Source organism: Bidens hawaiensis, unplaced genomic scaffold (genome assembly GCF_021521415.1).
Source record: "Bidens hawaiensis isolate Kalapana, Puna unplaced genomic scaffold, B.hawaiensis_p1.1 tig00013614_1, whole genome shotgun sequence".
Lineage (NCBI taxonomy): Eukaryota > Viridiplantae > Streptophyta > Magnoliopsida > Asterales > Asteraceae > Bidens > Bidens hawaiensis.
The window spans coordinates 565,660-580,567 of record NW_027492155.1 but is presented as its reverse complement, the minus strand read 5'-3'; the positions used below and the strand labels follow the sequence as shown (position 1 = coordinate 580,567).

Sequence of the window (14,908 nt, the reverse complement as noted above, 5' to 3'; positions counted from 1 at the left end):
TTTTAAGTCGTCCTGCGTGACGTAACATTGTTTTCTATGGTTTTACGCTTCCGCATTTAATTACTCGTAAACGTTTTCATGGTTTTGAAACTTTGTTTTATGGTTTGATTATAACTAATGATTCCGATCCTGTTAGTTCACACCCTATGACGGTAAAACTCCGTTAGTGGATTTTGAGGGTGTGACAATAACTTTCAAATTTTATGTATTTTTAAATAGTTTTAAAACATACTGCTATTAAAAGGTGTATCCACACATTTTTTTAACGACCAAACAAATTTTATAAAAAGCACTCGAAAAATACTCTAGAAACTATTCAAGCCACAAAACTAAATCACTCAGTGGAACAACAATTAAGTCATATTGGTGCCAAAAAGTACAACACCAAACCAAATAAACAAATACTAACCTTTTAGACCAAAATCAAAAGATCTTCAAGCCTCCCAAGTAATTGCGTACATCTTTGATCTATTTCCAAACTCAAAGAAAACCGAAAGCTTTAATTTCTCCCACATCACCATTAAGATTAACCGAAACCCTGTTAAACACCGCCTCATTTATAGCCCTCCAAATAACCCAAATAATGATATAATGTTTTTGCCTATCCGTTTCATAAACTTGGAGTATCTATGCATGCCAATAATATCATGAGGGTTAAACGCAAAGAAGTTTGATACCTTACACCAGGGGCGGACCTAAGCATTGCCTCCGGGTGTTGGCCGACCCCTGTGAAAAAAATATTTTTAGTGTTATGTATTTGATAAAATAATGACCGATCCCTGTGAAATCTAGAGAAAGAAGAAGGAAAATGTTTCAGTTGATTTCCACTTTGAAGTTTTTAAGACAATGTAGATCGACGGCTTCAACCTTAAGTAATCAAGTCCATTTCCATTTTAAAGTTTCTTTCAAGATAGGTGACGATTTGACTATTTCAAGAGTTAAAGTGGCGGAGTTAATGAATTATAGATAGATAGATATGAGGAGGAGTAGTGTAATTATTATTTTACTTGGAAATACTAAAAGGAAAAGTAGTCTGTCAAATACATTAATGAATCAAACAAACTCAACTACTCAACAAACATTTATTACTAAACAGATTTTTGTTTTTGTTTTAATATAATGTTATTAGAGATTTAATTTATCATTAGAGATTTAATATAATAAATATTTAGTTTTATTTTTATTTTTATATTACTTAAATGTAATTTAATTTTGTGCATCCCGAGATTAACACAATTTTGTTACAATAATTAATATAGTAATTTGGTTTTATTTTTTATATGTGACCCAACCCGACTCGACTCGAACAACCGAAAAAAATTAATACATAGCGATAGACAATTGACCCTTAAAAAATCCGACCCCTGTGAAAAAAATTTCTGAATCCGCCATTGCCCTACACCATTGTGATTTGTGAGATTAGTTGCCAAACATTTTGAGCGAACTCACATGACACAAAAAAAAGATGCTTGGCCAATTCATCTCTTTAACCACAAACCGGTCATAACACTGAACCAACATCCACATTCCGTCTAGCCAAAGTAAGAAGAGCCCGAACTCTCTTCGTTTATGCCGCCAAGCAAAAATTATAAAATACCAACCTTGCTCATGATTAAGCTATTCCAATAATTTGATCCATTACCGACCGTATGCTCGTAAAGAAACTTGGGTTGGACAGTTAGCTAGTTAAGCATTCTGTTTGGTTTTTATTTCGACACATATACCATTTTGTTTTAGGGAAAAGTTGAAATGCTAAGGGAGATAAAAATGAGAATGGTGAAAAGGATTTGTGGTCTCACAAAAAATACTCAAAGAAATATTCAAAAAAAAAAAAATTCATAACTCAAAATATAAATAAAAAACAAAAAAAATTTAAAAAACCAAAATGTTTCCCCGTCATTCCCGTTCCAAAAGAAAGAAGAAAAGAAACCGAAAAGACACAATGCCGAAAATGAACAAACAACATAATGATAAATAAAAAACACAATATGTCGTAAAATTTAATACAATTTCGAACAACATATAATGCAACGTTGAGTAATATAACACAATATCAAGAAAAAAAATACACAATGCTAAGGAAAAAGACACAACCAAACAAAAAACACAATGATAAATAAAAAAACGATGTTATTTTTTCCTCAACATTGTGTCTTTTTCAAGGGTTTTTTTTTTGAATGAGGAAGACGGTGGAAATATTTTTGTGTTTTTACATTTTCTATTTTTTTATTAAATTTTGAATTATGATTTTTTTAATTAATTTTTTATTATTTTTTTAAAGGTTTTTTTATAGCTACAAATTCTTCTCATACTTTTCATGCTTCTCATTTTTGTCTCTTTTCGTAGAATAACTTGGTCCTTTGTTTTAATATTTAATTTCAAAATTTAACAATATCTTACAATGATAAGAATAACAATACATTAAAAACAATAATTGTGTTAATATATTACAACTGAAAATAATAACAATTATTAAATGATTAATGGCATGCTGTAGCTGAAAGGTATTTTGGTTTATGCCATATACTTTTGCACTAAATAGAACAACAGTAAACATCGCATATATTTGCCAAGATTCCTTACCAAATCACTTTTCCATGCGACGTAGGTTGACAGGGACACATGATCAATTACCTGGCAAGTAGCTATTGACTTTACCCTAAATGTAGGGTTTTGAGATTACTAACTCTTTCATTTCATATAATAGTTCTGTAACTTTCATCTGTTTTACCATTTTGAGGAAAGAGTAACATATTTTATGTCTGGTAATAATATTTTTGTGGCTTTGAGTCATCCAACAAAAGTTGATTTAAGCTTGAAGATTTGGGTCAGAGAAGGCAATGTCTCAATTTTAAATCCGATTGGGATCGGGTTTTAACGGCGCAGTGGGCTTTTGGACGGCGAGTTATCCCCGGAGGCCGGAACAAGAATTTGGGCTACTGCGTTGTTTGCCATGGGTTACCCCGGGTTGCACGACTTTATTCGTTGCTCGATCATAAAAAATATATTAAGCTTGAAGGTTTCCTAAATATCGTTGGACAAGAAAACAAGAACTTTAATTGTTTCGGTCAGTGGTGGATTTAGAAGGAAAATTCAGTGGCATTGACCTAGGAGTATCCTGATGTTTGCTTAGGGATCCAATACAAAAAACGGAGAAGGTTTTTTTTTACGCTAATTTTGCAGTTTGAAGACAGATTTTTTTCCTAACACTAATTTTGTAGTATAAGAAATTCACATAAAACTTATAGATTACAAGGACTCTTCTGCCATATCTAGTTCGTCAAGTAGGTATTTAATGAACATTCAAATCAACGGTAACAATAAGTATCAAAACATCACTCTTTTTGCCAATGGAAGAAGTTTGATAACCACAATATTAACTATCATTTGGAGGCTCCAAGGGTGGAGGATATGACCTTTGAGCAGAAAATAAAGCAACCTCTATGAACTTAATAGCTCATCCAACAAATCAGATCCTAGATCTTCCAAAATCAGCAAGTTTTTCTGCTGCTTGTTATCTTCTCCCGAATTCGACGACAGAGACATTGATCTTTGAAGCTTATGCATCGCCTTTATAGCGAGTGCAGGAGATTCCCCCCCATCCATGTTACTGCAGCACTGGATTCCATTGAGAGAGTTCTTGATGGTTTCAACTGAGAAATTTAGAACAGATGAAGAGCCCCTCATTGAGTATGATGCTTGATCATACGCCTCCTCGGCGGTATCAAATGTCCCGAGCCATGGTCTCTTTCTCACACCAACATATTGTTTCTTCTGATCACCTTCTTCTCTCCTTTCTGAATTTGTGACTTCTTCATTTGGGGAACAATCAATGTTTCCTTCTTGGGATGACTGTGAAAAATCCATCATCAACTGATTGGGTTCAATCAGTTCTTCTCTCCTTGGAAAACCTCAATCTATATATATAGATAGTTTTATATGTCAAATCAAAAAATGTACTAATTTTATCATTTTTAAAGAAACAGTTGACCTCAGTATTTTATTGGTGGAAAAATCGTTTAGTATTAATTAATAAGAAACAGAAAATGTTGAAAATTAGTGAAAGTGAGAAATACGAGATTATTATCGATAGATAGATATGAGGAAGAGTAGTGTAATTATTATTTTACTTGGAAATACTAAAAGGAAAAGTAGTCTGTCAAATACATTAATGAATCAAACAAACTCAACTACTCAACAAACATTTATTACTAAACAGATTTTTGTTTTTGTTTTAATATAATGTTATTAGGCTGAGGGGTGCGGAGCGCGAGAAAGGGCGCAAGAGGCGAGACGGTCGCGCCCCGGGGCGCGAGGACCACACCACCGAGGCGCGAGAGGGGCGCGAAAGGGGCGCGAGCGCGGAAAAAGAGGCAGGCGCGGGTGGGGTAGCGGCTGGGGGGAGCGTGAAGGAGGTCTGGGAATGCGTGAAAAGAGCCGTTGGGCTCGTTTTTTATTAAAAAAAAATTTTTACCCTCTATATAATAACATACATTGCAACCAATATCAAACCAAAATCAAACCCGATTTTTTCTCTCTATTCAACCTATATCAAACCCAAACCAACACCAATATCACATACCAATATCACATACCAATATCACATACCACACCCAAAACCCAAAATCACCCCATCTTCCAAACCTTTTTTTAAAAACATGGCTGGAAATTGGTACCCAAACCTAGATTCAGATTACAGTTACGAGGATTTATGGTCGGCACCGGACCAAGCGATGTTTTATTCGGGGTCGCAACAACCATCCGGCTTTCAACCATCCAACATACAACCGTCTCCTAACTTTGTAGTTCCGGAGACACAAGAACCAGAAGGTGAAGCTGCGGGACAAAGAAGACGCGTCCACCGGAAAAAACAAATTGCAACGGACGGGTCGGGTTCGGCTTCGACCGGAAGGACGAAACGGAAAATCACTCCGTGGTCATCGGATGAGAAGGAAGCCCTGTGTCGGGCTTGGATAGTCACTTCTGAGGATCGGCGTTGCGGTAATTGTTTTAACGTTTTTAAAAATGATTTTTAATAAAAAAGTTAAATGACTTACAAATTTATTTATGCATTTTGCAGCGGACTACCAAAAGAGCAAGGTCTTTTGGACAAAGGTTAGGGAGACGTTCTATTCGCTCGTTGGGAGTACAGAGCGGAACGCCGATATGATTTCGGGTCGGTGGACCGAAATTAGAAAATTTGTCGGCTTGTTTACTAATCTGTTCAACAGGAACGCCGGTCGTATGAGACCAAGTGGCAGTGACGATTTGGCGGTTTATAATTTCACTGTCGAAGAGTGGAGGCAGGAGTGCCTGCGGAGGTATGGGACGGTGAAGACGTGGGACGATGTAAAGGTGTGGGAGAGGTTGAGAAGGTGTTCTAAGTGGGTTGAGCTGGTGGCGCCGGACGTTGATGCGGAAGTAGGGCCGAAACGGACTAAAACTAGTTCGTCTGGAGCGTACAGCACTTCCGCCGGGTCGGATTGCCGGGTTGGATTCGACCTAAACGTTGCGGGGGAGGAAACGTCTTCACCGCCGAGGAGGCGGCCATTGGGAAGGGACGCCAGGGGCAAAAAACCGGCTGAGTGGGAAGCCGTAAACATCAACGATCTTGTTGAATCCCTCAATAAATTCAACAAAACCATGGAGGTGGTCTCTAATGACAAAAAGGAAAAAAAAGAATGAGAGATTTGGAATTCCTTACAAGAGACTTCAGTAACCTAAATCCGGTCGACCAAATGCTGATGGAAAAACAAAAGGAACGTATCCGGAAGAGGTTGATCGAAGAAGACCAAGCCGAAGAATAAGAATAATGTTTTTTTTAGTACTTTAATTTTTTTTTTAGATATTAATGTGTTTTTTTAATTAATGTGTGTTTTTTTAAATAATTTATGAGTTTTTTTAATAATACGTTTTTTTAATACATTTATAAAAAAATAAAAAAAAAAACCGCTCGCGCCCCCTCTTGCGCCCCTCCACACCATGCCCCGGGGCGCGAGCACCACTACCAACACCCATCTTATCAAGTTTCTCTCTCTGCCACACGTCACAATATTATTGGCTGGCGCCCCCACTCGCGCCCCCTCTCGCGCCCCCCACACCCCTCAGCCTTAGAGATTTAATTTATCATTAGAGATTTAATATAATAAATATTTAGTTTTATTTTTATTTTTATATTACTTAAATGTAATTTAATTTTGTGCATCCCGAGATTAACACAATTTTGTTACAATAATTAACATAGTAATTTGGTTTTATTTTTTATATGTGACCCAACCCGACCCGACTCGAACAACCGAAAAAAATTAATACATATCGATAGACAATTGACCCTTAAAAAATCCGACCCCTGTGAAAAAAATTTCTGAATCCGCCATTGCCCTACACCATTGTGATTTGTGAGATTAGTTGCCAAACATTTTGAGCGAACTCACATGACACAAAAAAAAGATGCTTGGCCAATTCATCTCTTTAACCACAAACCGGTCATAACATTGAACCAACATCCACATTCCGTCTAGTCAAAGTAAGAAGAGCCCGAACTCTCTTCGTTTCTGCCGCCAAGCAAAAATTATAAAATACCAACCTTGCTCATGATTAAGCTATTCCAATAATTTGATCCATTACCGACCGTATGCTCGTAAAGACCTTCAATACTTAAATTAAATTCACACACGATTTAAAAACAGGCAAAGAGAAAAAAAACAAACAACTACACTTTCCTTCCTCATTTCATTAATCTGTTTAAATTACATTGAAATAGAAGGTAAACAGACAACAAGTTGTGTTGCTAGCCTCTTTTGGATTGCAAAACCATATTTTTTGTAAATTACATTGGTTAATCTTGAAGTCATACGTTACTATATATTACGCGCTGAACTCTGTTAAGTAGCTCCACATCCTTGGACATAAGCATCAAAAGACAGAATTTTTTTTATAAAATAAAAACGGGAAATACAGGATTTGGTCAATTAATTTCTCCATGTAACGTTTTACTTGATCTTTTCCCCATTTGTCATTTCCCGTCAAATCCATTAATATAAATTACGGTTCAAAGTCTGCACCCGCCAACCTCGGACTCCTTCCCTGTGGGTTATTATTATTCCGATTTTCTCTCGTCTTCCAGAAAGAAATTGCTGAATTTTGACAACCACAATGTTACGGTCCAAATCCAGGTACTAATCTCTTCTCTGTATCTATCTCTTTTCTTCGTCGATTCTTTCTTTCGTAATATATAATATAATACAACCCCATCAAATTCATACGTTACATTTGTTTTGTTGATCTCGATTTCTAGATCTGGGTATTCGGAATTCGGACAAAAGAAGCATTCATCCTTTCTAGTTAGAAGCATTTCTGGATCCAAGATTTGTAGTGCGTCACAGGTCGATAAACAAGCTTTAGTTTCCCTCGATCGCCATTCCATTTGTTTGTCTGAGGTATTTATTTCCTCGGATTTGTTACATCGTTTCTTTCAACGACGAATTTCTTTTAATCCTTGTCAGATTGTATTAACACGCTTAATTAGAAGATATTACAAATTAACCTGGCTACAAAACTAACAAACCTTAATTACAAAGTCACTCAACTAGGGGTGTAAACGAGCCGGCCCTAAACGTGGAGCTCGTGTAGTACCTTAAACGCGCTAAAGCTCAGTTCGGCTCGTTTCTTGTTTATTAATTAACTTTTATATGTTTTTAATTATTTCGAAGAAAACCTCAAACGAGCCTACACACAGCCGGCCGGCTGGTGCTTGTGTAGTACCTTAAACGTGCTAAACCTCAGCTTGGTTCGTTTGTTGTTTATCAAGGAACTTTTATATGTTTTTAATTATTTTTATAATTGTGAGGAAAACCTTAAATGAGCCTAAACACGGCTGGAGCTCGTGTAGTACCTTAAACATGCTAAAGCCCAGCTCGATATCAGGGGTGCAGTGTGAAGTTAATGCATAGAAGGCCAAAAGGTCAAACTTAAAAATACACTAGGATCGTTAAGGCTCGAAGAGTCTAAAGGAGCTTCCCATGCAAGGCTCATGCTTGTGCTCGATAGCTTAATAAGCTTTATTTGAGGCTCAGGCTCGGCTCGTTTCGAGCTTTTTATTGATCCGATCTCGAGCAGCTCGCAAGCCGCTTGGCTCATTTGCACCCCTACACTTAATTAACAGATTGCACATATCACATTATCACTATGGTTTTTGATTTTGTTGTATAGAATCGGATAGTGAAAGCTGCAATGATGCAGAAACAAATGAGTAATCTAGAAGAGGAATTGAGGAACACAAAGGCTAGATTAGCAGAAAAGGATGCTTCATTTAAGATACTCAAGAAACGAATTAGTGAACTGGAAGATGAACTGGAGAAGACGAAGCAATCAGAGTCGCAAATGCTGGAATCACTAATGTTTCAAACTCGACAAATCGAGCAAACTAAAATGGACCTAGAAGAATCAAAGCTTGATGTCATGGCCCTCCAAGAAAAACTCAACAATCTCCCACAGGGCGGTAAAAACGGCCTCAACAATAATCTGGATGCTTCATCTTTGACCATCAAAGCCCTAAAAGATGAAGTCACAAAGCTGAGAAACCAAGTGAAAGTGGCAAATGAAGGTGAGGAGAAAAGCAAGAAAGCCATGGATGATTTAGTATCAGCTTTAAGTGAGGTAGCAATGGAATCCAGTGCAGCAAATGAGAAAGTAAGGTTATCAGAAGAGCAAGTAAACCATTTGAAGAAGGAGATCGAACGGTTACATGAAGAACTTGAGGTGCAAACGGAGACATCTGAACGGTTAAGAGTGGAGTTTGAAGAACATGTTCTTGCATGGACCTCGAAAGAAATGGGATTCATAACTTGTATAAAGAAAGCCGATGAAGAAAACGCGTCACTCAAACACGAAAACCATAGATTAAATGAAGCTTTATTTGCAGCAGAGAACACCGCACGGATTTCTCGAGAAGAAGGTTTCAAGTTAAGGGATATTCTCAAACAAGCTCTAAACGAGTCATCGGTTGCTAAAGAAGCTGCAAACATTGCACGAGCCGAGAATTCTGAACTCAAAGACTTATTAGCTGAAAAAGAAGAATCCGTACACTTTCTCACGAAAGAAAACGAGCGGTTAAGAATAAATGAAGTTGCAGCTCGTGAAAATGTGAAGGAGTTCAAAAGATTACTAGCTGCAAAAGCCGAAGCTAATAAGTTTTATGAAGAGCATACCGAGGTTTTCAACTCTCCCGATTCTGATCTTTATGAAGATCATTTAGATGGAAGGATGACGCCGCGACAAATGTTTAATTTTGATTTTGACGAGTTTAAAGCGTTTAATAAAGACGAAGAAGATATGATGTTTTATCATGAAGATGATAATATAGCGGAAATTCACGTAGATGATGCTGATCCCGAGAAAGCCGAAGCGCTTAAAGGATCGATTTTCGATACCAGCGCATCACCAAAGTCGGAGCCACAAACGCCAGAGTCTGCAAAGGTGCAGCGTCGCAGGTCTGCAACGGGTTTTGGTGAATCGAGTGATTTGGGTCAGTTTGAAGAAGTGGAAACTAGTGTGCATGGAGGTATCAGTACTCATCATCATCACCAACACCATCATCACGGTGAAGATGGCGACGATAAAGGGTCGTATATGTATGGGCTTTATAACCGGAAGAAGTTGTTTAGGAAGATTGGAGAGCTTATAGTCGGGAAGAACAATACTAATAATAAGAAAGAAGGGTCAATGGAGGAAGGTAAAGAACATGCAAAAGAACAAGATAAAGATAAAGAACAAGGTGAACAAGGCAAAGAGCCTGCCAAAGAACAAGGTAAAGAGCCTGCCAAAGAAAAAGTTAATGCGAAAGAAAAAGGTAAAGAACATGCAAAAGAAAAAGGTAAAGAAGGTAAAGATCATACAAAAGATAAAAGTAAAGTACAAGGTAAAGAACATACGAAAGAAAAAGGTAAAGGACAAGGTAAAGAACAGGCAAATGAACAAGGTAAAGATAAAGAACAGACGAAAGAACAAGGTAAAGAACAAGTAAAATAACATGTCTTATAGTCTTATATTAAATTTATACTTGGAATTTAAAGATATGATTATATGCTTTAGTGAAATTATTCCTATAAATTTTGATATTTTATATTTACTACTGATCTTGGTCATGGTTGTTACTGACCTATTCATTGCCGTCCTGATTTTAGACAGACATGACGGTTTTGACATATTATAGGCTCAACTGCTAATTACGGTTTAAAAAAATGATACACCAGTCGGCCACTCGGCCTTGCTGTTTTCCAGTTCGTTTTCGATGTTTTGTACCATTATTTGAAAACATAAATAACAAAGGTTAAATGGCGGTTCCACATTTTAAATCGGATATAGCTGTTAAACCTAAACCCAATTGTTTGAATCTCAAACCAGCTGAACTAGACTTAGTTGACAGTTTGGTGTTTGAACACACGTAGTTCAGACTTTAGATTGTGAAACTTGATTATTAGAAAATAGCATTGTCACATAAAAACCAAATACATTTAAGTCCTAGATTTCAAAACCAGGAAACCTGGAGTCCTCTGGTCTAACCAGATCAGACCAAAGACAAGCGGCTCCAGCTAGTCCTTGAAAAAGTGAAAACCCATGGTCAAGTCCACTAGAAGTAGTGTTAGATATAAGCTTCCTAGCGTTGGCATACAAGAACCCACCAAACGCCTTGGCTCGTTCCACATAAATAACATCTCCCGTTAAACGATACAGCGCAAGAAAAACATATGCATTCCCAGAAGCACCATCTGCAAGCCCAGCTTTCTCCACCAACCCACTCTTCCACACCACTTCCCCTGCTTCAATCGCTGCATCACGCAACTCACGATCATGCTGAAACACCTCAGAAGCCTTGCACAGGGTTATAGCCATGCCACCCGCACCGTGCAACCACATCACCAAATTATCCCTCCCATTACCTTCACTACACGGGTAATTACCAGTATGAGGAAACCTCTTGCTCATCATGTATTTTAAAGTCCTTTTCACATCCTCTGCATCTTCTTCAGATAACGGGAAATGAAGCAGCACATGTAATATGCCAGCGAGCCCATGCGCTGCACCCCAGTATCTGGTTCCATGCCATCTGTACATCAACGGGCACATAGTGTGGTCAGTTGCACCTGCCCTTCCTCCATCCATCACTGCTTTGACTACCCGTTCAAGGATGTCGGATGGTATTGTTTCGTGGCCAATATGCTTGTTTATGAATAGAGCACACCATAAGAAACCTGCACGGCCGTGTAGAAGATCGTATGACATTCCAAAACCGCCTTCCTCTGGTCCTGCAGGCAGGGCTTTCTCTTGCGCAAGCTGGAGATGATCAATTTAAACAAAGTACATAATGTTACTACACTCTAAGATAAGTTTCATCTAATTGAGAGCCAATACACTTAAACCGTGTTTTATTATTTAATTATTAACACGACACATTTCTTGTCCACAACCGATTTAAGACTTGACTAGGTAACGATTTTGGACCGTTTTAATAGTCATGTAATCTATACGCAACCTTCTATCGTGTTATGATTTAAAGAATGGTCCCACTACTAGTCTTGGTTAAGGAATCTCACAAAGATACTGTTGGAAAGCTATTTGATAAGTAATGGACCACAATCAATAATTGTGTGAACAAAATATCTTTTCTTCCCACTTGAATTAATACACACGTTATAAGTCATATCCTTATCCGTCATTTCAGTAAATAGACCCATAAGAACCATAGCAATTTAGGCATGTGCATATAAGTTTATGTACGTGAACACATGAACGCGTTCACTAAGCTTTGGGTGATAAAAGTCATAGACGACAACGATAGTGTCTTCACAAGTAAGTTTTTAAAAAAAGATTAATCGTTTTCTAGTCTAATTTTGTTGTTCTACGATCCTTATACTTATCTTGGATAACGGTTTAAGATCACTCTGAAACAACTACTGTAGACCATATACATTTTATAAAACAAAAAAATTAGTATTTGTATATATACCATACCTCCATGAATTGGGCAAGATAGAAATTACGCTTGTGATGATCTCCACATAGATTCGAGATGACTGCACCCAAAGCATATATGCCTCCTCTTCCACACAAAAATGTGGTATACCTGTTTTTTAAAAAAATAGCAATAATAATAATAATAATTTGTAAATGGTGCTAGAATCTTGTAAAATGATTAGGTGAAGACAGACAAGACAGTTTACCTAATGGAAGTATTACTATTAGTAAGGGAAGTAGCAGAAGCGTGAACAATATCAGCAGCCAACTGCAGATCCCGGTGACTAGCGGTAGCTTCATACAAACGCAGGCAGGTGAGTGCGGTCCCTAACAGACCTGTGTAAACCGTTGGATCCACAATTTCCCCATCGCCTTCCCTCCACGTGCCTTCCACCACCTGATCGATCATAAATCATTAACATAAAACCTAACCGACGCCATCCTACAAATTCCAGATTTCCTCTTCAATAATTTCGGGGTGTAAGCTAAGACCCAACTCGACCTCTTTTCTCTAAAACTTCAGCTTGGCTAGTGAGTCGTCTTCCCAAGTTTGGCCGCGGCTCGTTTGTTCTATATATTTTGAGAAAAACCTTAAACGGGCTTAAGTTCGGCTCGAGCTCGTGTAACCCCTAACAAGCCAAAGCTCGGCTCAAGCTCGAGTTCGGCTGTACAATTTGAAATTAATACAAAGAAAAATTAAAATACACAAGGCTCGGATTGTCGCCTTAAACAAGCGTTTTTCTTTTCTTTCTTTCGTTTTTTTTTTTTGCTTAGGAGTGTAAATTTATGTGTTTCTTCCTGAAAATTTTTAAACGCGGTATAATTTTACCTATTTTTGTCTGAAAGTTTATTAGCCGGTCATGCGGCGTTTTAGTCCAAGCTTCGCCCATGGAGCCTAAACGAGCTTTCATACAATGCTCGAGCTTAAACACGAAAACTAAACGAGTTTTATTTAAGGCTCGAGTTCGAAAAAACTCAGCTCCTACTATCCATCCGAAAATCAGAACTAAACCATTATATTATTATATTCACAAAAATCACAATCGAATGAAGAACAAAATACCTGTTCTTTGAGAGCAATAGCAGCTTCCAGAAAGGTCGAGAGACTACCGGCGGACGGCGAGCTTGTTGTATTAAGAAACTCAAGCTGCTCGCAACCGCCGTCATTACTGTTATCACCTGAAGTAAATTTCACCATGGATGACATTGGTACTATCAACACAGTTGTTTATTTTCCAAGCTTCTGATTCGTTATCCGAAAGTGTTACAGATCGGTTGCCTTATATATCCGATTGATGGAAGAGGAAGGTAGGACAGAGCACGTACGGTTTACACGTGCCACGTTAGTCATAGACACCGTGCTTGGCCCAACATCACGCGTTACTTGTGGGCTATTCGTATATTTTTTATAGGCCTTTTTTTTGGAGTTTATGGTGATAACTGATATGTGATGCGGATTTGCCTTGATTAATTGATTACTTTAATCCATGATATTAATTCAAGATTAATAGTTACGCGATATTAAATTAATCAAATTGTAAAAGTTATTCGTCCTGATCATTAAACTAATGATATTAATTAGATGACGTGCCTGATTAATTTTGATGTGACATAATGTTAGAAACGTGAGTTTTTACAAGATTAATATGTATTTTAATACTTTAACTTGGTTGATTAGCTAGTTTTTATTAATAGAAAGAGTTAATTACTTGTTATGCGTTATCGTTTATATTTTATAGCAATCACCTTTCCGTTAAAGTGTTAAATATTATCTTTGTTATATTTACAGTACTGATCTTTTAAAAGTTGTCTTGTCTCCAATTTATATAAGAGAGTACGCATTTATATAAGAGAGCATAGACGGATTCATTACTTAGCTAGGGTGGGCCGATGCCCATTATCCGCCTATATGAGTGACGTGTTTGTGGTCATGCGTTATTATATGATAATGTGTAACATCCTAAAATTTTAATGTTGAGTAAAGAAAGTTATGTTTAGTGATTTCGCGTTAATTTTTGGATATCGAGTAAGGAGCGGATCATGGACTTGGATTAATTGAGATGGGTTAAATGAGAATGGGCCTTAGGTCCATGGGATTTAAGGGATATAAATACCCCCTAAACCCAAAAATATCTTTCATTCTATCACTTTTCTAACACACTCCAAAACACACACACCACACAACTTCGCCGCCGGCCGAGGGAAGAACCGGGCAGATCCGGGAGAGAGAGAGAGAGAGCGTTGGTTGTGATTAAACAAGTAAACGAGATCCAAACAAGCTCAAAAAGTCAGCCGTGCACAACTGAAGAAAGGGATTACGATTAACGGTGAACGTAACCGTGTTCAGGTGAGTTTCTAGCCCCATTTATGTGTTATGTTTTCGGGGCTGTGTGCATACTCGATATGTTTGTTAATACGCTTATCCTAAGAGATAAGTGTATGCCTTATGTGAATGATATGATATGTATGAATGATTGCTTGATGGTACGTGAACGATCTTCGAATATTGCACGTACTGTCAGGTTGTAACGTTATGTGTAAGGTAAGTATGATATGTATGCTTATGTGTATGAACGTGATAAAGTTAATAAAAGAAGGAAATGACGGTTGCATGGTTGTATGGTTACGAAAAGGGTACCGAGCCCTAATAATACTCGAGGTATGATGTATGGTTGTATGGTTACGAAAAGGGTACCGAGCCCTAATAATACTCGAGGTATGATGTATGGTTGTATGGTAACGAAGAGGGAATCGAACCCTACTAATATTCGAGAACTAGGGAACCGAACCCTACTAATATTCGAGGAAAGAGGGAAACCGAGCCCTAATAATACTCGTGGAAAGAGGGAAACCGAGCCCTAATAATACTCGTGGAAAGAGGGTACCGAGCCCT

The 14,908-nt window shown here is 37.6% G+C and overlaps 2 protein-coding genes and 1 pseudogene across 2 annotated transcripts; 1 reads left to right on the top strand and 2 right to left on the bottom strand.

The window, feature by feature from the left end:
• Positions 1–3,441: 3,441 nt before the first annotated feature.
• On the bottom strand, positions 3,442–3,867 carry LOC143544536 (ethylene-response factor C3 pseudogene; annotated as a pseudogene).
• Positions 3,868–7,155: 3,288 nt separating this feature from the next.
• LOC143544535 (uncharacterized) lies at positions 7,156–10,029 on the top strand. Its single transcript, XM_077036623.1, has 4 exons — positions 7,156–7,175; positions 7,298–7,439; positions 8,212–9,874; positions 9,944–10,029. Exons 1-4 carry the CDS (start codon positions 7,156–7,158, stop codon positions 10,027–10,029), a joined length of 1,911 nt encoding a protein of 636 aa, XP_076892738.1.
• A 460-nt stretch (positions 10,030–10,489) lies between these two features.
• LOC143544534 (lanC-like protein GCL1) lies at positions 10,490–13,222 on the bottom strand. Its single transcript, XM_077036622.1, has 4 exons — positions 13,079–13,222; positions 12,222–12,412; positions 12,013–12,124; positions 10,490–11,334 (listed from the first exon to the last, which is right to left on the bottom strand). The coding sequence occupies exons 1-4, from the start codon at positions 13,220–13,222 to the stop codon at positions 10,522–10,524; spliced, it is 1,260 nt and encodes a 419-aa protein (XP_076892737.1). The 3' UTR covers positions 10,490–10,521.
• Between the last annotated feature and the right edge of the window lie 1,686 nt (positions 13,223–14,908).